We start from the raw sequence: 25,894 nt of genomic DNA, 5'->3' as shown, positions 1-25,894 counted from the left end.
CAAAGCCCCAGTGAATCAACTGATGCCTGAAAGTACAGCTACTATTAAAAAAAAAAAACCCTGTATATACTGTTTTCCCCTAGACAAATCTATGGTAAATTTTATGTTGTAAGTTACATACAATAAGAGATTGATAATAATAACTAATACAGCAGAACAACATAAAGTTACTGAAATGTCTTTTTTTTCCATTACTACCCCATGTTTCAATAAACTTCATCCTATTTGTATCTTTTTATTAAATGAAATAGAAGCACTTCACAGCTTCTCCTTGGCATCAGAAGACTACCAGCATCAACTCCTATGCTTTGGTTATTCTGAAGTAAAATAAAGGATACTTAAAGATAAGCACCATCAGAATAACAATATTTAAAGAACACAACAAAATTAGAATTGTTCATCTTTGGTATTTTTTATAAAGTATTTCTGAATTATGTTTGGTCATGGACAAGTAAAACTGTAGAAAACAAATCTATAGGCTATTGTAATGTTGAATTTGGGAGTAATGGGCAAAGAGTTTTTACAAACGACATTTTCTAACTTTCATCACAAACTACATTCATTTGTTTAAGTATGTCAGTAATTAATCAGTTATAAATTTTCTTATGCTTCTTGAATTGTTTTTAAGAAACCTCTGTTAATAATGACTGACATTTAATGCTTACTAAGGAAAGATAGAGGATCTATCAAAGGGGTTCAGAAGAGCTGTTGGGGGTCTTTTCAGTCACTGGTGCTGAGTCAATCAGATAATCTTTATGACGGATAGGGTGTGGGACTTAATTTATTCCTTATACCACATAAAAAACTAGTTCCAGAGTGTGCTGTGGATCTAAAAGAGAGAAGTAATACAATAATGCCTGCAGAATGGTGTTATGATTTTGGATAGGGGAAAATATCTTTAACAGTAGACAACACTAATCATTAGTGGGGAAACGGATAATCCTGCATTATAATTATTTTCTGACACCTGAGGAACAATTTGTATTCCAAGGACTACAATCAGCATGTATCACATCAAATGATCCAGCAAAGCTGAAGCAGGTAGACTTGCATATGACTTCTGCAATGTTCAAGAATATAACTCCTGGTAACTGGGGTCAAGAACATAATCGATTTCTGTCTGTTATGAAGCATCTAAAGAATATCCAAGCACTTCCTTAGTACTGAAAGTTTATACACTCCTTATAGGACTAAGTATTATTCTCTTTTCATTGCATTAACTTTGCTTATTCTTTGTACAGTAAGAAATCAAAGGGCAGAATCAAGAAAGATAAATTATAAAAACAGAGGTCACATAATCAATAAAGACAAAACTCTTCCTAAAATACTAAGTAATAAAAACTCCATGAACAGTAACCTAAGTCATCTATCCCTTTCAAAAGTAAACTACATTGTTTCTACTTAAATAATTAAAGAGTAGCACTGAAAGGTTAAGTGACTTTTACTTTAAAAGGTAAAAGTAACTTTTACTTGCTCCTAAAGTAGAAACAAAGGGAGTAAATTTAGAAAAGAAAAAATTGGAATCATTGAGGAAATAAACATAACTATTTGTAGTGGTTTTCAACTGTCTATTACCTAAATAAACATTTAAGTTTTACAGAAACATCAATTGCTTATAGTGTTTCTGGGGAAGATAATTTCTGCCCTGTGGAAATTTATAAAGACCTTATCTGTGAAAAAGGGGTACATACTTCTCTACTATATGCTTGGTTTCCACTATAATGATGGGGAAAAAAAAGCAGTCTTGCTATTTGGGCCTAAAATTTATTGTCAATTATTTTCTCCAAGTCTTACAGAAATGCTGCATTTCTAATGCTTAAAGTTAAACTATTATCATACACTTTATTCAAAGTATTTCCTCTGAGAAGTTAGGTAGTTTTACTCGTGATTCAAAGAAAAGAGAACATCATGAGATTTAAATTTCTTCTTAAAATTTATATTTATGTATTTACATAATGTGTGTGTGATATGCATTCGTGTGTTATTTGCATGCCCACACAAGCTGGGAGAGGGCATTGACATATCCCTTCGAGGTGGAGTTAGAGGCAGCTCTAACCTATGTCATCTGAGTACGGCAACTGAACTCTGTAAAGCAGCAACTGTTCTTAACCACTGAGCCATCTCTCCAGTCTCCCTGACATGAAATTTCTCAAGACTATTATATTATCATAATACTCTAGAATGCTCCTTCGATACAATATTTTTAAGACACCAATTTATTGGTAATCTTATTCCTTCCAAATTAACCAAATTAGAGTTCACAAATCTTAGGATTCTGCTATGGAGACAGTTTCAGATATCAATTTTCTCTATTCTGATTGTCCTAAATTTATTTTATCACTTCATACTATTGTTTCAAGAATTGCTCTTAACAACTTACACATCTCCCAGTTTCTATGACATGAGAATAGTTTTTAACATTTCTTTGGCCTTGGACCGGGCTTCTGAATCACTCTGGATTCAATAAGAACCAAGCACTTTATTTTTTTTCATGTTCTTGATATCTTTTTTCTTATTAAATTTTTAAATTTATTTTACATATCAACCACAGTTTTCCCTCCCTCCCTCCTCTACTCCCACCCCCCGCCACATCCACTCCATTCCTCAGAAAGGGTAAGTCCTCCCATGGGAGTCAAAAAAGCATGGCATACCAAGTTGAGGCAGGACTAAGCTTCCCTTCCCTGCATCAAGGCTGAGCAAGGCATCCCACCATAGGGAGTAGGTTCCAGAAACCCAGCACATGCGCCAGAGACCAGATCCTGGACCCATTGCTAGGGGCCTCACAAACTGGCCAAGCTACACAACTGTCACCCACATGCAGAGGGCCTAGGTTGGTCCCATGCAGGTTCCCTAGCTGTTGGTCTAGAGTCTGTGAGCTCCCAAGAGCTTGGGTCAGCTGTCCCTGTGGGTTTCCCTATCATGATCTCGACACCTGCCCCTTTTGCTTATATAATTCCTCCTCCCTCTCTCAGAGCTTGGCCCAGTGCTGAATCGAGCACTTTAATTCTTGTCTTCTACAGAGGAGGAAAGCAGAAAACTATAAGGAGTAAGTGGCTTCAATAGCTTCTAAGATCTGTTCACAACAAATAAAATGCAAGTTCTGGTTTCTTTGTCCTCTTGGTTATTGCAAACTGTCTATGACACCTGCAACGGAAGGTGGTACATATAATATTTATATTCACATATATGCACGTATGCTTCCTATAAAATTGTCATCCATCTTGCTAAGAATCATATGGAAATTAACTTCAATTTATTTTGAGCTCAACAGCTTTTTATAATTCACATTCTCAGGGCTCTGCCCACACTTCCTAAATCAGAAATGTGGTAGCAGAGCTCAACATTCTGTTTTAACAAGATTCGGATGCTCACTCAAGGTTGACAGCCACTGCCTTAAGGTGTAGCTTTCTCTCCTTCCTACCATGGATAAGCATCTCAAAGTATGATCTATAATAAGACTCTCAACTTTCACCCAAATTGCAATCACCCAGGGGAGCTTTGAAACCTTACCAGTGCTAAGACATTCTAAGCAGGCAAAGCTGAGGACTGCTCATCTAGTCTCGCTGTCTCTAACTATTCTCTCCTTGAAAATGGCCGTTAAGTACTCAGTAAACCAAGATACAGAAACCACTTAGCTTTACTAAGCTTCAATTTCTGTGTCTGAGGTAAGGTCTCCCATAGATTTCAGGAGTGGTGAGATTTTAAAGGAGTCTCTCACTGGCAAGTTCAAGCCTCTCTGTACAGCACAACAGTGAGTGTCTCCTAGGTTCTCAATCCTTAGTTGTTCTCTGGAAAATCTTCCCTGCAAAAACAGTAGAACCCTTGGCCAAGATCTGGATAGCCTCCTGTTCAGTAGATCTGCACTTCTCCAGAGGTTCTCTGCCTCCTCAGCTTGAAGTTTGGATTGCTGTGCTACCACTGGGAAATGGTACATGGCAAGTGCATTAAAATGACCACTGTAGTGTTAGGCTGCCTACTATCCAATGATGAATAAATATGTATATTGGGGAAGGAGCTGGTTTTATTGTTTACAGAATAAGGATTAGTCTTCTATTAGTTATTCTATCATAGCCAGTGCCAAGTACTTATTTTCTCTTATCCAAATTCTTACAACAGTTTTTTTTTTACTGGTATCTGCCCCTTAAGTCTACATTTTACAAATATACTAGTTCAAAATGCAAAAATGATCATGTCATTCTGAGGCTTAATGCCCTTCAGTGGTTCTCCTTTGCTCTAGCAGTGATTTTCAAAGGAGAGATGTTATGTTTGCAGGGGAAGGAGAACACTTCTACTTCAACTAGTACACAAATCTCTTTAGGATTGCATATAAGTGTTTCTACAATGATCTGGTTCAAAAGTACTACCCCATAAAGTATAAGCTCCTCAACAGAGTACACGGGTGTCCCACAACCTGGTCACTCACTTTGTGTCCAATTTCAGACTTTACAGTTCAGGAAAACCAAACTGCTTGCCCTAATATTGTTTTTTTACAGCTCAGGCCCCTGTTTTATTTATTCTCCCAACTTGAAACACCATTGCTCATTTCTTTTCTATTCTGTACCTGTCAGATAAACTCCTATTCATCCTAAGGTTCAGACTAGACACTGACACTTCCAAGACTCTTCCCTCTGCACTAATGCCCTAATTGGCCATTAAAATATAATTGCCTTAGCTTCCTCCCATTATAATCTTTCATCACTCCAGTTATTATACTGATTTATAACTTTCAACTAATTTCATGTAAATTAACAGTTTGTACCTTACTACCCAATCCCCAAATCTTAAAATAGCCACAAACCACAAATGAATGAATAAATTTTTTATGGCAGGATAGGGACCATTTTAGGTAAAGGAAAAAACATAATCTCAGAAGAGGTTAGTTAGCATGTATTTTTTAAGATGTGTTTTGGAAGAGGAATAGATGGCTAGAGCTTAAGAGACAGAAGCAGTGCAGAATACCAAAATATATCATGACCACACTTAATACCACAGGCCATGTATAATTCAAAGAGCACTGGGAAGCGACCCATGGCTTTAGATAAGAGAAATGATAGTCTCCTACTAGCCTTTCTTTTTCTTATCACTTCTTCTTTCAATATATACAGATTAATATTTAGAGCCCTCATTTTTAAAATCAAATTCCCTTTTTAATTGAGCTTTCTTTGATAATCCCCCCACTGCCAGTAAACTCTAAATGATGTATGTTGTTAAATCAAGGTTCTTTAGTACAAATTCTTTTTAATTTCCATTTTAACTGTATTATTAATCAAATATCACTTTTAAAAATATTTAATTTTATGTGTATGTGTGCAGGCCCAAACATGTATATGCGTATCACGTGTATACAAGTGTTCGCAGAGGACAGAAGAGGGCATTAGATTCCCTGAAACTGGAGTTACTGGTAGTTGTGAGCCATCCAATATGGTGCTGGGAACAGAACCTGGATCCTTTGCACAAGCAGCAAGTACCTGTAGGTAGAATTTTCTGACCCAACAGCCAGTTCCCAAATAACCACACAGAGACGTGTTATTAATTATAAATGTTTGGCTGATAGCTTAGGCTTGTAACTAACTAGCTCTTAACAACTTAACCCATATTTCTTATTTACATTCTACCATATGGCTCAGTACCTTTCTTCGCACGGCAAGTTCACCTTGCTTCTCCCTGCGTTTCCTGGCAACTCCACTCTCCTTCATCCCAGAGAGCTCTCTCCCTGTCTGCAAGTCCCATCTAACCTTTTACAGCCTAGCTATTGGCCATTTGGCTCTTTATTAAAGCAATGAGAGCAGCACGTCTTCACAGTATACAAAATGATTATTCTACAAGTACTTTAGCTTCTCAGTCATCTCTTCAGTCTCACTTTTTGTCTTTATTTTGATTACCAAGTTTGTTATAGACAAGGAGAACTGCATCTTTCTATGTAATTCCTAACACAGAAATACATAGCAGGCAAACATTACATTTGTTAAATAACTAGAAAATTATTCTGAAGGAAATATGTTATTGGTACCTAACTCCAGGGTTTACCAGTTAATTTTCAGGTGTTCTGCACAAAGTCCAAGTACTACTTTCATCAATATATCTAAGGCTAAATATGTCTTCAAGCAAAATACATTTAAACATTACATTAGACTGTCTTGCTGCCTACACAACTACTATCCAGCGTTTAAAATCCTAAACAATGGGAACCAGAGAGCTGGCTCGGTGTTTAAGAACCCTTGCTGCTCCTCCAGAGGGCCTAGTAGGTTCAATTCCCAGTACCCAAAAGCAGCTCACAACCATATATAACTGTAGTCTCATGGGATCCAATATCTGATACCCTCTTTATATATAATATTGTAGTCTCATGAGATCCCATATCTGCTACCCTTTTCTGGTGTGCAGTTATACATGCAGACAAAACACACACTTACAAAAAATAAACAATAAATATATCTTTTAAAAAATCGAAAACACAGACAGCAGATTTAGCTTTAAAAAAAATGGATCTAGGTTTACCCTGATAGGTTAAAAGTGCTAAAAGAAACACACAAATTCAGGTTTCTTTTGTATTTTTATGTTGGCTATACCTGAGAGGAGCATGATTGTGTTCTCTACCATTTCCCCTCCACTCCTTAATCTGTAGTTTACTTGGTCTTATCTCTTGAAGGGAAAATGGAACTCAGAGTTCCTCAAAGACCTCACATGCCCACTTAAAGCAGGGTTTTGGATCAAGTCTTTTGGGTTTCTCCTTAGACCCATGCAATAAAATAAATTTCACAACACATAAGCAATATCTATTTGCATGCAAAAAATTCACTGAACCAATGAGTTATTTTTGAAGGTGACATTTTTTGGCAAACTTCTCTGATCATTTTGCCAAGATCTACCCTTCTGCTACATTCCCAGACTGCTAATCTGGTATATTTATCATGTTCCACGTATATCCCTCAAACAGATTTTACCCAATCTGACAAGAAACACACAGAGATAGAGGAGAACATTAAAAAACAAACAAAGCAAAAAAAAAAACCCGCTCAATTTATGAGTAATAACTCGATTATTATAACCTTCACAGACTCCAATAGTGCCTGGCTAAGGATTCTGTTTAAATCTGTACAGGCTACTCTTGATTGATTTTTAAACACAGAAATAAACACTTCCAAGATAAGTTGATTAGAGTTTAAAATAGCCTTTTAAGATAATTTTAACAGGGAAGTTATTAAACTCTTCAAGAAACTGTCAGTTATTCAATAGAAGTTCCAAATTATCCTTCTGTGTGAATAAAGGGTAGAAAGTATTATATCACAATCCTTCTATAAAACATGAATTTCTAATCATTTCCTCTAATTATCAGAATATAAAACTTTTTTGGATAATAAGTACGGCAATGGTTTCATATTTTTCTTTTTTGAAAAGACTTAAACATTTCTAACTTGATAATGGTAGAATAAAATTGCCTGTCTCAGGGCATTAAATTCTATTTTAAACATACACGTCATCCTTTCATCATTCCTTACTTGGCTCAATGAAATACTCTTCTTTCTAGCTCAACTATTTGTTTCCATTCTCTTTTACTCATTGCTCCATATGACCAATACAATCCTTTGTTTAAGAGGCAAATCTGACAATATCATTAACCTAATAAACACGTTCTGTGATCTGGATCATTTAAAAAAGGAAAGACCGAATTCTCTAGCATGGCCTTCAGTACTCTTGATTGGTCGGGTCTTCCCGGGTATCACTCTCCTTCTGCAATCTGTTCCAAAAGATCAAATATTCATTTCTATGTGGAACCTGAAAGTTGATCTCACATAACCAGAGAACAGAATAGTGGTTACTTGAAGTGAGAAGAATGAAGGTAGGGGAGAGAAAAGAGGAGAGAAAAAAAGAAGTTAGTGACACAAGGTGCAGCTAGTGGCAAGACTAACTTTAATTTTCTTTCTTTTCTTCTTTTTTGTTTTTGGTTTTTGAGATTGGGTTTCTCCATGTAACAGCCCTAGCTGTCCTGGAACTTGCTTTGTAGACCAGGCTGGCCTCCAACTCAGAGAACCACCTTCCTCTGCCTCCCCAGTGCTGGGATTAAAGGTGTGCACCACCAAGCCCAGCAACTTTAATTTTCTGTAGCATAGTAGGATAACTATGACTGACAACAATAATTGTATATTTCAAAAAACTATTAGAAATTTTTTAAATGAAAAGATAAATATTTGGGATGACACATTGGCTAATTACCCTAATCTGACCATTATACATTTTACTGAAATGCCACAGTGTAAACTATAAGTATGCACAACAACATATTAAAATGTAAAAAAAAAAAAAAAATCTGGATGGAAATGTGAGAGGGATTATAATTGAAAATACATTGTTGAGATCTGGCCTTACCAAGTAAGTGATATGTAAGCAAAGAGCTGTAGGAGAAGAAATGAGCAATGATATCTGAGAAAAGAATGCTTGAACAACAGCAACAACAACAACAAAAGTCTAAGTTCTTGAGGCAAGAACATGCCTGAAGTACTTTGAAAAAAATAGTGATGAATCAGTTTGCTTGGAATTATAGTAAGTTGAGGAAGTTTGGGGTTTTAAAACTTGAAAGGATTGAATCACTTTCAATGGAGAAGGAAATGACCTCTTCAAGATTTTGAAGTGAAAATCAGGCCTCAGCATGAGCCATGATGGAGAAGGCTATTATATATCTAAAGGCAGCAAACAGACATATGAGTCTGGAGAAGAGAGATCTGTCTTTAATATAGAAAACTGGGAATCATAAGCATTAGACGGATATCTGAAGTCATAAGACTGGATAAAATCCCAAAGGAAGGGGTGAGGTCCAAGACTGAACTGTGTGGTGCTCTCACATGGACAATATAAATTTATAAAGAAGATTTGGAAGAAACTACAAGCAGTAAGAAGAAAGAAACAAAAATAAAACTGCAGCCAAGTGAAGAAAATAACTTTTAGAGAAGAAATGTCATTAACAGAGTAAATAAGGTAAGACTGAGAACAAACCACTGATTTTAACAGTGTGGAGAAGACCAGTGAGCTTAGCAAGAGCAACGCTGGGAGAGTTGTATGGTAAGAGTCTGCCTGGAACACATTTAAGAGAGGAAAGACCCAGCACACATCTGTATTCCTGGCACTCAGACAGCTGATGCAACAGGATGAGTTGGAGGAAGCTTGAGCTGTGGCAAGTTCAGATTTACAATCTAGATTAACAAGGCAAAGCACTGTCTCAAAAGAAAAAAGAAGAAAGAAAGCTGGAAAAAGGAAAAGGGTGAAGGATGGAGGAGGAAAATGAAGACAAAAAAAGAAATAGAAACAATGAGTTCAAACGTTCTAATATTTTTTGCTAAAATGATATAATGGGGTACACATGAAAGGCTAATAATACAATTTGAGTTGTTTTAATTGATCTTACTGTTTTAAGTACGAGAAAATACTAGTATAGTGATGAAAAAGATCAGGTAAGGATGACAACATCTGAAGTTACTTTCCTTGTTCCTGTGATCAAATACCTGACAAGAAGGAACTTAAAGGACAGTTTGTCTTGGCTTGTAGATTAAAGGAGCATTGTCCATATGACAGAGAAAGCACGTTGGTGGGAGCATGAGACGGCTGGTAAGTTTATGCCCATGGTCAGGAAGTTTTATCTTGAGTTGCAGCAGACAATGAATTGTTTCAAGACGTGGGTAAAGATGAGTGGAAGATAAGAGCAGAAAGTGGGAATATAGAGACCCAAAGCAAGAGTTAAACGTAGGGAATGAGGGTTCTCAGACATCTAAAACTACTTATAATAGCTACCATAAGAAGATAAATGAGCTGAGAATGTAGCTCAGTGGTAAAGTACTTGACTAATATGCAGGATTTCCTGGGTTCCAGTCCCAATATTTATTCCTCAACTCCCCATACACGAATGTGTCTGCACCCACACAAAGAGGAGAAAGGACATATGACATTGCTATAGGAGATAAAGGGGACCCAGAGTGGGGCACCTAACTGAGCAGGAACTTTTTTTTTTTCCTCCGAGACAGGGTTTCTCTGTAAGCAGGAACTTTTTAGTGATGGATTACATATGGGTACTGGATACAACTTGTTTCTTAATGTTGTGCTACCTACTCTTTAAACTACAGTCCTGAACTGAACAAAATGTAGGCAAAGAAAAAGATGCCAAATGATCTGTTTATGTCACTCCTTGCTAACAGCAATAATGAAAGACAGCAGAGGCGCTTGGTTAAAATTAACATCTTGAATTATGTTTTTATTCAAATTGGGTAATTATAAATCTTCTATACTAATATTTATTCTGTGAATTTTTTTTGTTTTGTTTATTGAGACAGGATTTCTCTGTGTAGTTTTGGTGCCTGTCCTGGATCTTGCTTTGTAGACCAGGCTGGCCTCGAACTCACAGAGATCCACCTGGCTCTGCCTCTCAAGTGCTGGGATTAAAGGAGTGTGCCACTGCTGCCCGGCCTACTCTGTGAATTTTTATTATTCATCTTAATGAAACAACACATAATTTTGAAAAGAGCTGACCTTGACTGAAATGTTTTAATAAAATTAAATATAATAATACTAAAATATTGGAAATGGAGAGGAAGATATTATTAAGTAAGGGAGATTTTTTCAATGGATAAAAAGAACAATGAAGTTCTTTATGGAGGCACCTTAGTTGAGCTCTTTCAAGTAAGCTCTGCTTATTAGATAAAAGACAAAAACTGAAATCACTTCATTACTACTTTATCAAATTTAGAATGATGGCAAGAAAAGTGACAGAGATAAAGATATGATGGGGTGGAAAAAGAGAAGAGAAAAATTAAGTAGGAAAATAAAAATGAGAATCAAGAAATGCTTCCCATTCCGTCTTTCTTCTGAACATACATTTTAGGAAGAACACCTTACTGAATGGGTATTCTATCCACTACATCTTTTTAGTCCTTTATATAGAAATCAATATAATTAGTGCTTTGCTAATGCCCATATTTTCTTCTCTGTATCTGCCATTTTGTCTCTTCTTTACCAAATCATAGTCATTTTATATACAATTGAGATGGATCTGGATGTCATAGAATTGGTATAAGTTCAAAAGAATTTCTCTCTCTCTCTCTTTCACAGTGGTTCTCAACCTGTGGGTTGCAATGACCCTTTTGCAGGGGTCACCTAAGCCATCAGAAAACAGAGATATTTATATTATAATTCATAACAGCAGAATAATTACAGTTGTGACGTTATCAATGAAAATAATTTTATGGTTGGGGCTCACCACAACATGAGATACTGTATTAAAGGGCTACATACAGCATTAGGAAAGTTGAGAATCACTGCTCTAAAGGAATAGAAGGTGTCCCTATAACATAATGTCCATGTGAATTACATTTTATATGTCTCAGATGTACACACTCTCTGCTATCATTCCCTTATGGGTTCAAGAAGCTGAGTGTTATACAACACATCAAAACAATTTTCTCCTGCCTTCAAGTAAGATTTGGCCAGTAAGGACACTGGTCATAAAAAAAAGAAGTGGGTGTTTGTTCTCTCTTATTTCTTTGGGATAGGCTGTGTTCTTTTGCCTGTCATGCAATTATGATTCACTGACCTACAAAAATGCTGCTTTCATCCACTGTCCCGAGGACTACAGTTATAGCTGCTTTCTGTGGTTGCTAGTTCATGGGTACTTCTCTATCCTTTGATGAGGTCCTTATTCTTCCCACACTTTTTTTTTTTTTTTTTTTTTTGGTTTTTCGAGACAGGGTTTCTATGTGTAGCTTTGTGCCTTTCCTGGAACTCACTTGGTAGTCCAGGCTGGCCTCGAACTCACAGAGATCCACCTGGCTCTGCCTCCCGAGTGCTGGGATTAAAGGCGTGCGCTACCACCGCCCGGCATTCCCATTCTTTAAACTGTCCATTTATCAAAATCTTTCCACTAATCTGCTGAGTGCACAGTCTGCTTTCATTGGGTTTTGTCTTACATAGGGTTTCTACTACTATGATAAAACACAGTTACCAAAAGTGACATGGGGAGAAAAGGGTTTATTTCCGCTTACAGTTTCAAATCACAGTCCATCCTGAGGGAAGTCTGGATAGGAACTCAAACACAGCAGGAGTTTGGAGGCTGATGCAGATGCCAGAAAGGACAGCTACTTACTAGTTTGCTCCTCATGACTTATTGAGCCTGCTTTCTTTTTTGTTTGCTTGTTTGTTTGTTTGTTTTTGTTTTTCAAGACAGGGTTTCTCTGTGTAGTTTTGGTTCTTGTCCTGGATCTCGCTCTGTACACCAGGCTGGCCTTGAACTCACAGAGATCCTCCTGCCTCTGAGCCTGCTTTCTTATCACATTCAGGACTACCCATCCAGGGGTGGCACCACCACAGCCAGCTAAGCCCTCCGACATCAATCAAGAAAATATACCATAGGCTTGCCCAGAGGCCAATCATCTCCACTGAGGATCCTTCTTCCAAAATGACTCTACCTTGTATCAAGATGACAGAAAACTAGTCAGCACAGGAGTAAACTGATAGAATTAGTCCCTCTAGACCATTTGCAGGATCAGGTTTCCACAACTTAATACCTTCCCACTCCAAATTAATCAACTCAGTATGATTTTCATTGTTTTCTTATTCAAAATCCAGTCCGCTCTTGTGGAACTTGCTATTTCATTGCAGCAACATAATCGTTATGACCAAAGCACCCTTTTAGACTGTAGCATATGGTTGCTAGAGCCTATATTTGTATAATGCAACTTTATCAAAATGCTAATAAAAAGTACATAATTTCAGAAATGTGTTTAAAAATGAATATTAGCTTTGCATCTTACCTCCTTCTCCTTGTTGAGCAACACCAACTGGCTGTCTGTGAGGATGCAGTACTTCCTCTCCCATGATGTTGTCTCAATGTAGGGTGACTGACCACACGACAGACGATGGGTGGGTGGTCCTTTTACATCTGTATAGCAAAAGAGAAAAACAAATTAACACACCATTCTCATACCTGGGATATCAGTATTTGAAATACAATATTTAATAAAGGCAAATTAACAGAAGTTACTCAAAACATGAATCTCAAACTATTATAACGGCGTAAGGAAGACTTGGTCCTACAATATGCAGAGAAGCTCAAACATTCAAGAAGAAAACTTAGCACAAACTTGATATAGTAATCAACATAGTATTTAAACTTAAACCATAGGAAGCTGCTTCAGAGCTAAACCAATACTACTCAAAATAAAGAAGTCGGGATAACACAGAGAAAAGAAGAAAGGAAAAAGATTTCTAGTCTTTGGACAAAGAGGATGTTAATGTACATTTTGAAAATACAATTAATCAGGAATTGAGTGAGTAGCCAGACAGTGGTAGTACATGTCTTTAATCCCAGTACTTGGGAGGTAGAGGCAGGCAGATCTCTGTGAGTTCGAGGCCAACCTCTACAGAGAGAGTTCCAGGATGGCCAGAGCTACACAGAGAAACCCTGTTTGGAAAAATCAAAAATGAAAAAGGAAAAAAAAAAACCTGAGTGAACAAAGTTAAGAGCGGACTGACTACTTTTACAAAAGGGATTTATATTAATAAGAATTGGAGCTACTTAAACTATAGCATTATATTACCACTAGAGGCCAGTAAGATCTTAAAATGTACAAAACAATTTCCTCAAGGAAAGATCTAAAGATGTATTACTGCTATGCATCTTAAAAGGTGAGTGTAGCATGAATCTTCAATAGTCTTATTAATTAAATCAAACCTGAGGCCAGTTATTGGGGTGAATGCTGGAAGGTCAGAGAGACAGAACAGGCCACAGCCAACCTCACCTTGCTAGTTCCTCAGCTGATCCTGTTTCCTCAGACTGGAAGCCTCTCAGTCCTCATCCAGAATGAATCTCAGCTGAACTGCTTCTCGAAAGCCTGAACGCTTAACCAGCCAAATGTTTAACCAGCCAAAAGCTTCTAGTTTCTGGTCCTCACGCCTTATATACCTTTCTGCTTTCTACCACCACTCCCTGGGATTAAAGGCTCGCTTTCTGGGATTAAAGGCATGTGTCACCATGCCTGGCCATTTCCAATGCGGCCTTGAACTCACAGAGATCCAGAGGGATTTCTACCTCTGGAGTGCTAGGATTAAAGGTGTGAGTGCCACCATTTTCTAACCTTTGTATCTAGTCTCTGACCCCAGATAAGTTTATTAGGGTGTACAATATTTTGGGAACACAATACCACAGGTGAGGGTGCCTAACACTAAAGCAAAATGTGCTAACAATCTCCAAGTACCAATTGATCACTATTACCCTTTGCTCCTTTAAATTTTTTTAATACGAACTGTTGACTCATTTGTACTGTGAAATGTGGAACATACCTTAATAATAACTACATATTAAGTGATTAAATAAAGCTTTTAGGATAGTTCCTTACATATAATGAAAATTGTTTAGCTACAAAGGACTAATTACTTTTTATGAATATACAAAAACAATTGCTTCAAATGCCTTATTTGTTACTATTAAGATAAGCTACAGAAGCAATCCAAACTGAAGACAGTAGAAAACAAATACCTACAACGGAAAGGCTGTTGCAAATCCTAAATAGCATGTATGAATGGCATTGATTTCAATAAATGCAAATGACTTCTAACTGTCTCAGGTTGTAATTACCCAAATAGCAAAATTAAAGAAGACATGTGTAGAAAGCTACAACTCAATGATCAAAGCTCTTAATACATATCTCTCCTCTCAAATCCCATATATTTTTTGGCTTAAATTCCTAGCCTCTATAAGTATATTTAACTAAGTCTTATTTTAGGGAGCTCATCAATTCCTCCAAAAAGAATTCAAGGTCTAAGAACCAATAATACTAAGAGTTTGGCTAGACAGAGTACTGACTCATAGGAATTTATTGCCTCAGCATCCTATTTCTATCTGTTCTGCAAAACACACACTAGTTACATACAGCATTTACAGAATCTCCATTCCATACCTATAGCTTTCCCTTTGTTAGTCTAAGCATCTTTATTTAATGTTAGAACTGCATCTTAAATTATTCTGAAGTTTTCCAAAAGTATTATGAAAAACTTAAATACATTCTTAACCCTTTGGAAATGTATATAATATTCTTGTCTATAGTTAAAAGTTATGTCAAAACTGATTAGAGTCATATGCTTTAGACAAATGAGTTACATTTTATCACAATGTAGTAGCCTTAATTCCAGAGTCAACTATTAAGACAACTTAAAACACAGAGAGCTAGATCTACATTAAGTAGAAACACAGTAACCTAGACAGGTTTTATTCAAGTGCCTAACATTATTACACAAGTTAGCCATGCATAACCCAAACTCTCCACTGTACTTTATGACTGATACAAGAGCACAATGGCATTGATAGATCTCACCCTTTAAAAATTAGACTTTTAGACACTGTATTTATGACAGAATCCATGTTTCCTGCCAAAATATAAATCTGTATTAGCACTAAACTTAAGAAAACTTAAATTATCTGTGTGATCCTGAGTAATTTTCTTAAGCCTCCCAACATTTTCCCTTCGTGTAGCCTGAATTTTATTCTAGTTTCTTCATGGTATGTGAAATAAGAAACAATAAAGCATATTGATCCCCAGAATCATTTAAGTTCATTGTTAAATGTAGGATGAAAGAGGAAGCATTTTTAAAAATTGGTCTAAAATGAGAGATTGATGAGCCATCCCAGAGGCCAATATTGTTTATTTTTATAGCTATTTCCAGCAGGTTTTTTAAAAAAATAGTTTTATGAACTATATAGAAGACGACCAAGAAATAAGTGATTATTTTTGTTCTGCTTAGTATTTCTGGATTGATTTAAGAAATATTTTAATAAAAACAAACAGCAACAACAACAATAAATCCCCAACATTTTTTTTAAGATTATAAATTTAATTTAGTCATTCTATCACGTCCTCTTTCCTTTGGCTAGCTGAAAGACTAATAGCAAGGCCTGCATATCGAGAATTACAAGAACAGAACATGGTCAAGTTTTTGCCCTTTTCCACCTTAACAGTTCTACCAATCTTCATTTTTGACTCTAGTGACTTACTTCTAATTCTGACCTCCAATTATTTTTAGTACCTACAATTCACCAGAGAAAAGCATAACAGACTTACAAAGAAGATTCTTAATAGCAAAATTAGAAACAATTTTAGATTTGCTATATCCCATTCCTTTGAGAATACTAAGGACATTACATGCTGGCCTCATTACAAAAATTAAATAACTTTAGAAACATTAAAAAGAATCCAAAGTAAACTCCTACAGAAAGCACTTTAAGACTGAATATTACCTTGTAGCCTTAAAATTATCAATTTTTTATATCAAGATACCTTGAAACTGAAAAACTACTGAGAATATATTTATATGTGTTATATCAACATGAATTATATTAGAAACTAAAATCTACCATATATTGATATTAAAATACATTTTAATGAAACATAACTATTTTTAAAATCTAAAACAATGACACTGTTTTCACATTTTTCAAACGTCCTCAAAGACTGGCTGAATAGAAGACAGCCCAGTTCTTTTATGTTTCTATATCCAATTGGTTTCTGTAGTTATTTTGGTTAACATATAAGAGAAAATCAGGACTTAGATATGAAGGTTGAAATAGCAGTAGTATTTTATTAGTGTTTTTAAATAATTATGGGCATTCTTCTTCAATATAGTACCAAAATCTGATAAGAATTTTTGCAAGAATAAGTAGAAGGAGTCAGTACAATGTAGAATCTGAAACTACAGCAATAAACTTTACAGATAAACACCTTAAAATTCACTTGTCTGCAGTTCCTTTGGATTAGCTCTTTTTACTCCATACGCGTAAGTTTATAAACATTAGGTGTTGATCATTTAGAAAAGACTGGTTGGCTGTGATTTCCCATCTTCCAAATGATTATATTTATATACGATAAAAAACCCTACATTCATCAATCTTCGCAATTGTCTTGCTCTGATCAGAAGTTCTTTGGATTTAGTGAAACTGTCAAGCTCAAGGTAGCAGATAAAACTGTAATTTTAGTTTGGGTCATGAATTTTTCTCTAGCAATAAATGCTGTTGGTTGTTTTCCCTGAAATATCAGCATTATGTCTTTCCTTTTCTGGAAAATGTTTGCCATATAGCATATATGGAATGACCATGATCTGTTGTAGAATGCTATCCTCTGAGCATAACAGCCCTCCTATTAATCAGAATAATTGTGACCATTTTCAAGAGTCCCCTGAGATAGAGCTTGTTGATTACTGATGTTCCCTCGTAAGAAGGGGCTGGGGAAGGTCGCTGAAACCACACCTGGGATTCTGGCAACTCCCTCAAGTGTCTCCTGGCTATCTGTAAGCAATTCTGTTCTAATTGCACATAGCCTTCTGGTCTTGGCAAGTGTTCAGATTATAGAGAAAAGAAAGGGTTAATATAGGGGGAAAACCATTTATGCAGGTATGGAGAAGTCATAAGACTCTTGAGTGTAGCTGCTTTGGGGTCCAACATGCTCCTGCGAGTAATTCCTTATCCAAACTTTATTAGCAGCCCCCAAGACTCATTGGTTCCCTAGGCTGAACTCTGATGGAACTATGCTTTGGTTCGTTATTTTAGCTTAATAAGGATGTGGTAAGTGTTCCTGATATTTTCCCAGGAAAGAATTTCTACAACTACCTTTCAGTCTTATGACAACAATGTTAACTTAGAAAGGGGGTCCTGGGACTCCAGGATTCCACAGATCATAAGCTGGAAACAACCAGCCATGTGTCAACAGGAAGGCAAAGGAAAATTCTAGGAAAACTGGCTGTATGTTATAAAATCAAGTGAGTGAGTAAAGGACTAGAGGTTTTGGCAAATGGGAGATTAATATAATGGGCTGATCTAGAGATGATTATAATCTGCACTAGATTGTTCAAAGTGGAAATAGTAAGAGCTTATGCAACCTATATTTTGAAACAGGAATCAGGACTGGTAATTCTCTAGTGGTCTGAGGTGGAAGAACAGCACAAAAGAGATGAGAAAAAAGAACAAAGAATAGAAATACAAATTGCTAATAAATGCTCATAAAGTAAATTATGTAGTTATGATTCTGCTTTAATTTTAAAGAGGAAGTCCAACATAGTTTTCAAAACAAAAAAATAAATAAATAAAATCTAAAAGGGAAGCTCATTTACAAAGATTCAGAGCAATCTATTTTTTTCCCAAATAATTCAAAATAACATTTACAATACTGGGTTATTTGGTCTATCAGTAAATATAAATTCCAAACTCTGGTCTCCTTCAAATGCTTAAGTAGCTGACAAGAAATGAGTCCTATCTGGCATTAGCCCTTCCTTGTAATGAGACAAAAGGATTACCATGGCATCTCACACGATAAAGATGAAGCTGCAAGTTTCATTAGGCACAGATAATGCCTAATGAAACGTAACTTTCCCCTCTCATACTTAGGGAAATGTAAAAAAAAAAAAAAAAAAAAAAAAATCACAAAGAGTTAGTAAATGTGATTGGATGTTGAAAGAGAAAAGGACAAGTCTAAGGCCCACGCAGTAATGCACCCCCCCAAAAAAAAAAGAAATGCTGTGGAAAATATTTTTGTATATCATAGTTTCTTAAAACTCACAAAAGTTGCTTTTAAATGAAATTAAAATTTTCATGTGGCCTTTCTTTATTTCAAAGTTATAATTTTAGGACATAACCAACAAGATCCACTGTTAAGTTACTGCCTTTCAGAGTAAGCTTTATAGGAATTTTACAGCAACTCTTTCAGGCAATAGAAACCCTAACGTTTCAACCAATCTCAATACCTTCTCATCTGCTCTTAGTGCACTTAAAAAAATAGAAAAAGAAAAAAAACAGTTTTGGGGAAATTTATCTTAGAGATTTTTAATATGTCATTAAAGAAATACAATTCAAATAAATAATTATCATAACCTGTTGAGGAAATGTAGATCTATATATTTATTTAGGTGTGTTTTAATTTTCATACCAGAGCTCACCTGGCTTAGAAAATGGCATATTCTTATAAACTCTGAAATTCAATGAACACGTTTTGGGTTCCAGTCTCAGAGAACAAGAAATACTTTATGAAGGCTGAGATTAGGGTGATTACTTATTATAGAAGTAAACATAAAGGAATAGCTTTAAAACAGAGCAATGCTCCTTAAATTAGCGTAAAACATTCACTGCTTTAAATATACAAAGAAATATATTTCTTTTGACCCAAATTTTCAAAATAGTTTTAATCAATATTCATAATACATTTAGCAGGCCAATTTACAAGATGCATTTTTAGAAGAAATTTTCCTGATAGATATTAAAATCCTTGTCACACAGCTTTAAAAATATGTTCTATCTTTGGTAGTATTCTATAGGCAATTTTCCTCCACAGTGTTGAGGACTAAACTTAGGGCTTTGTGCATGTTAGGCAAGTGCTTTATCACTAAGCTACATTCTCAGTTCCTAGAGACAACTTAGCAATGCAATAATTAGAGCATGCATGCTGCTCAGGAAGTCTACAAGATACTGAAGATAGATGACCTAAGCATTTTTAATTACTGTATTAATGGTGTTTGCTTACAACCTACCATAGGTATCATCAATTTGGTCTCTTTTATATTTATGTTAATATATGTATGTACACATAGATGCAGGGGCATGTATGTGGAGGCCAGAGGTTATCTATCTCTATCATTCCCCACTATTTTTTAGATTACATTTATCTCTCTGTGCTCATGTACACACATGTGGATCCATGCCACAACGAACATGCGGAGGTCAGAGGACAACTTGTGGCAGTCAGTCCTCTCCCTCTACCACATGGATCCCAAAGATTGAACTCAGGTTGTCAGGGTGCACCATTATCCACTATCTCACTGGCACTCCACCTTACTTTTTGAGACAAGGTATATTACTAAATTTAGAACTTGTTGATTCACTATGTTAGATGGCCAATAAACTTTAGGGATCTGATTGTGCCTCATGTCCCCAAGTGTTGGAAATGCACATACATGCAGCCATGCAGGGCTTTTACATAGGTGCTTGGAACTCAAACTCAAATCTGCATGCTTGTACTTTACTGACTAAACTATCTCCCCCCAGATGTTGCTTTGGAAAGGAGGCTTTGCTTTTGTTTCCTCAAGAAGCAAGAGGCTATGGATTTATTCCAGGTTAAGATGGATCAGGTTTGACCAGCCAAGACTCCCTGAAAGGTCTCCGATGACACCATGGCCCAGAGGTTCCCACATCCAAAACAGTTTCATGGCAACTGGCTCAGACAATGCAGCCTTACAGACTATTCCAGTCAGGACTTGACTATAATCCTAAAATTTTCTTTGTATCCCCATAATATAAAGTGCCCTTTATCAGCAAGAAGTAGCCTAAAATACTATGCCCACATCCTCAAAAAATGGATTATGGATGTTTGTCTTTATTTAGGTCATTGATTACAAATTGTTATTGGTCACAAACAATCTCTTTCTAAAAGAAGAAAGGGAGACATGATATAGAAATATAGGATAAATATTTTACAATGCTATAGATTTTAGTTTATTGAAATAAATTTAAAGTTAATTTTGTTATACTGTATGTATATTTCTACACTTGTTTAAAGTATTTTGTTTGTGCAACTCACTTGAAATTGTAGTGTATAGTAGAAAAATACAGATAAATAGTCATCTATGATAATCAAACTTATAGTCATGTTAGTTAAGTTTTCTAGGTCTACATAGATATATTTCAATTAGGTAGGAAATCTTCAAATACTTCAAAAACCTACAGATTATGGCATTTAAAATGTTTTAACAACTTAGACTTTCTGGACAATGAGACATGTCTGCTCCTGGCAGCACCGATTTACTTCAAAGAGAAAGATGGGTGTCGAAGACACTCCATATGGAGTTTATTTTCTTCTTGGCAAAAATAGCCATTTGGGCAAGAAACTGTTCTTGCATGGATTGCTTGACAAAATGTTGTATCAACTGGACATGCAGGACCCATAGAAAGGTGATCATTGAAATTTGCAAGGCAAGATGGTCCTTCAGGTTCCTGCTTCACAGAAGAAACTGCCAGACATTCTACAGGACACACACAAAAAAAGTGACTGAGAGACTAGGCCTATGGGTTGAAGATGGATGCCCCAATGCTGCAGAGGAACTTTGGATGACTGTCCAGGCAGGCATCTGTCTCTGTCGTTTCTAGAGCTTTGGAAGTTGTTTAAAATGCTCTTCCTGTTTACTTAGGTAATATTATATCCTTATGAGGTCTTTGATGTAGTTGAAGACTAGATAGTTAAAATTATGGTCTTCCTTGGTTATGATAAGAGATAAGGTAGATATTCTTGGACTCACAAATATAGGATAAATAAAATATTTTCTTTAAATTTGCCAAATATAAAGAGACTAGATATTGTAACTGTAATTCTTGCTTGATAATTGTCTTATTATATATAATTTTACTATGCTAAAGTTAAAACTTTCCTTTTTAATTAAACAGAAAAGGGGAAATGCTGTGGAATAATGCTTTTATACACTGGTTTAATAAAATGTTGATTGGCCAGTAGCCAAGCAGGAAGTATAGGCAGGATAAGAAGACAAGGAGAATTCTGGGAGAGGACAGCTGAGTCAGGAGACACCAGCCCACCATCTAGGGAGCAGCATGTAATGGCACATAGGTAAAGCCATGGAAAATGTGGTGACATACAGATTAACAGAAATTGTCTGAGTTTAAGTGTAAGGAGCTAGTCAGTGGTAGGCCTGAGCTAATAGCCAAGCAGTTTTAATTAATATAAGCCCCTCTGTGTTTACTTGGTCCAAGCAGCTGCAGGACAGGCAGGTGAGAGAGATCTGTCCTGACCATGGGCCAGGTGGGACACAGAAAAACTTCAGCTACACCCAGTTTTCATTGTATTTTATATTTTTAAGAATGTTATTTTATTTTTTTTATTAAATTACATGTATGGGGGAGGGGGAGGAAGGCATAGGGTGTGCACCTCAGTGCAGTGCCTTTAAGGTCAAAAGAGTCTTTCAGATTCCCCAGAGCTGGAGTTACAGGCAATTGTGAGCCAACTGACCTGGGTGTTAGGAACTGAATGCTGGGTCTTGAGAAGAGCATATGTGCTCTTAATTGCTGAGCCATCTCTGCAGCCCCTCTCCTTTATTCTTAAAGCAGAAAAAGAAAAGTCAAGTCCATTCAGGTCATTAATTTTTCTCTTGATTACTGTCTACTTTCTATTCTACTGAAACGTCAGAAAGTATCCTGTTACCAGAACACCTAAATTTTGTCAGAATGATAACACCTGTTACCTGTGAACTTTGCTTTACCCTGACAAACAATGAAACTTTGGGGTAGTATATTACATGCTAATTTATACATACCAATGGACGTAGTGCAAATTTAAACAAAGCTCTATGCAACTTAAAGAATAATGAAGACATTAATGATAAGCCAATACACTTAAGATATAAATTCATCAAATCAAAAATTTGTTTCTACATTACTGAAAACTCACTATGAGATCATATTATTTGTTAAAACAAATTTATATTGCATCTTTGAACCTTACAAAAATCATGTTAATTTACTTCTCAAACACATAGGCCTAGTTTCTATATTACTTGAACACTGATATCTAGTAAGCAAGTTCCTATGCTCACCATTACCCTTCATAAGAGAAGGAGAGGGGAGTGATAAAAGAGAGGGGAGAAGGGGATGAGAGGGGAGTGAGTGCATAGTATACTTCTTTCTGGTAATTTCCCTTAGAAATTAAGTCTCTCTGTAGCTTGACTCTCAGTCTCAGCAGTAGGATAACTCAAGCACAGAAGTTCTAACTCTGCTGTACCACAAGGATGAATGAGTTCTCTATTAAGTTCTGCGAAGAGAGAACTTGGTTTTGGTATATATATATATATATATATATATATATATATATATATATATATCTCACATATGTAAAGAAGGAAACATCTGAATAGCAGAGCTCACTCAAATGAATTTCCTATATTTTTAGATAGCTGGGATTTAAAGCAATTCCTATGATGTTCCTACCTTGCTTCACCTATATCTTTGCCTTAGTTGTATACTGCCCCTGATCACACATGCTGTCAAGAGCAGGCAGAGAAAATCACACGCTTGTCTTTCACTTCTCAGACATGCATTAGGAAGATTAAGTCCCATAACTCCCACATTGGGTCAAGCACTGCTTAAGCAACTATATGACCTTGATAACTAAATTGATTTATGAATGATGTCAATGTCAAGATGATAAATGGCAGTCCATTGCAGTCTATATTTTAATTGCAATAGATCATATACACCTATTGTGCTTATTAAATTTCTTAAACAGAAAAACAAAAAATTGCACAAAACAACCAATTTATATTTTAACTCTAAGGGAAAAACAGTCCATATACAATTTTTCTTAAAGTATTATATTGTGTTAATTGAAGTATAAGAAAATACTAGTCTGTTTGTTTAAAATATGACCATGATGTTCTATTATTACTAAATGACCAAAACTATAGGTCCTTTTTGAGCAACACATTTCTTACAGGTAGAAAAAGGAACTATACTAAGAATCTTGAAAGCATGTCACATGCATTCATTTTATTATATTTAGTGCCTCTTGCTATATTAATAATATAGCCCACACTTGTCTCTATTTGAGTTGACTCTCATCATTTTTTTCTGTAGGGGCAGATGCTCTGGAGGAAGGCTAGAGCTTGCAAAGGAATGTGATTCTTAGTGAGGAGAGGAGAAAAAGAGTAAGTAGTTTATCACTATTGAGCTATCAATGTCTGGACTTTTAAAAATGGCTACACAGCCTGCACTGTGACATTATCTCTACATAAGAAGGCAGACAAGCTGGGAAGGTCTGGCAACATTAAAAATCTTTTAATGGCTCTACCTGTCTCTAAAGCACAGTGGCAACTGAAACAAAATTTGTATGCATCTTTCCTAAATTGTATCCTGTTTGAATCACAAGTCTCTGTCTTTTTTCTTTTTCTTTTTCTTTTTTGTTTTTGTTTTTTTGTTTTTCGAGACAGTGTTTCTCTGTGTAGCTTTGTGCCTTTCCTGGAACTCACTCTGTAGTCCAGGCTGGCCTTGAACTCACAGTGATTGGCCTGCCTCTGCCTCCCAAGTGCTGGGATTAAAGGCGTGCGCCACCACTACATGGCGATAACGTCTTTTTTAATGAATCCAGTTAAAGAACAACCCAATTCAATGAGCTTTGCTTTGATGCAGTACACTGATCTGAATTAGAAGTGAAAAATCATTCTTCTTTACAAAACAAATAACAACAACAAAAACTTCAAGGAGAAAGGGAAGAAACACCTACAGTAGAAGGCTACAAAGCAGTAAAAAGCAACAATTAGCTTTTTCTTTGTGATATATCAACATAAGTATACAGACCAGACATTCTTAAACCTAATCCATTTCTGAAAATGTGCCAGATGGCAAATCTTAATACAATGGGAAGAAGCAGTCTACGATTTTAAATGAGAAAATAAAATTTAACAAGTTCATATAAAACTATTAATTTCCCCAAAACCCTGAGGATCACTAATGTTCTATATAACTAATGTTCTATGTAAAGATTTCATACTAAAATGCCAACACAAATTCTTTGATGTTTAATGAATGTGTTGGTAAGTATAACTATAGTATCAGATACATATTCTCATTCTATACTGCAAACATACTATAAGATTAATAAATAATGATTTATTAAAGATAGATGATGAATGTTAACATTAAAAATTAAAGACTTTATAAAAAACCAGCACCAGGCTGGAGAGATGGCTCAGAGGTTAAGAACACTGGCTGCTCTTCCAGAGGTCCTGAGTTCAATTCCCAGCAACCATGTGGTGACTAACAACCATCTATAATGACATCCGATGCCCTCTTCTGGCATACAGGCAAACATGCAGACAGAACACTGTAAAATAAATGTTAAGAAAAAATAAAATAAAATAAAAAACAACCTTCCTCTAAAAAAATAAATAAATAAAGGAACAGAGTTGATTATGAACAACAACAACAACAAAAAAAACCAAAAAAAAAAACCCCAAACAAACAAACAAAAACCAAACAGCACCATGAATGGAGTTGTCTTTGCTTTTCTCACAAATAAAAAATGCAGATGCATGGTACATAAGGACTCCTGCATGGCCAAGGTTATATCTTGTCTTTCTGCCTTTGGTACCTCATTAGTGTTTATCATTTCTTCTCAGGAGGAGTTTTCTCACTCCTCCTAGGCTTGCATATGTTTTCATTATTTTAGAAGATGGAAAGACTGAAGCCAGGTATGGTGGCTCACTTTTACAACCACACCATTTAGGAGTTTGAGGCCAGCTTGAGCTACACAGTAAGTTCATGACTAATTTGGAACTATAAAGTGAAGCCCTATTTTGGCTGGCTGGCTGGCTGGCTGGCCAGACAAACAGATATTGCACATTTTTTTAAAAACAAAATTATAAAAAAAAATCCTTTAGGGAAAAGAGTTGATATAGGATAGTGCACCTACTGAATAAGCTCTCATCCAGATTTGTGAACAATTTGTAGGTTGGGGCCCAAATACACATGTGGATTCCCTTTAGTAATACTTGACTATTACTAGTTTATTTAAGCTAAAACAAAACAAAACACAACCTCTCAGTCAGTATAGTGAATATTTAGATAATGAAGTTAAAGAATGAAGATACACATTCATACTACAGAGAATAAGAAAACTGAATATAAGAAATAATGTGTGAAGGTCACAACAGAGAAAAGGTAAAAATGAAAGTGTTATAGTGTGAATAAGAATGGCTTCCACAGGCGCCTATATTTAAATATCTAGTGTCTGGTGTATTTTAAAAAAGGGTGGGAAGGAGTCACACCATACAACAGGGCCCACATAGGAGGTTGTATGGTGTTGATATCTGTTTTGTTTTGTTT

At 35.9% G+C, this 25,894-nt stretch overlaps 1 protein-coding gene across 2 annotated transcripts in view; it reads right to left on the bottom strand.

The window, feature by feature from the left end:
* Nucleotides 1-25,894, bottom strand: part of Rasal2 (RAS protein activator like 2) — a 300,128-nt gene that overhangs the window by 149,836 nt on the left and 124,398 nt on the right. For both annotated transcript variants that reach the window (XM_059280774.1, XM_059280775.1), the window contains exon 2: nt 12,792-12,919. In XM_059280774.1, coding sequence (XP_059136757.1) covers nt 12,792-12,919 — 128 coding nt within the window. The remainder of the gene's footprint in view (nt 1-12,791; nt 12,920-25,894) is intronic.

The sequence above is a fragment of the Peromyscus eremicus genome, chromosome 15 (assembly GCF_949786415.1).
Source record: "Peromyscus eremicus chromosome 15, PerEre_H2_v1, whole genome shotgun sequence".
NCBI lineage: Eukaryota > Metazoa > Chordata > Mammalia > Rodentia > Cricetidae > Peromyscus > Peromyscus eremicus.
Note: the sequence above shows the minus strand (reverse complement) of the source record. Positions and strands in the feature narration are given on the sequence as shown.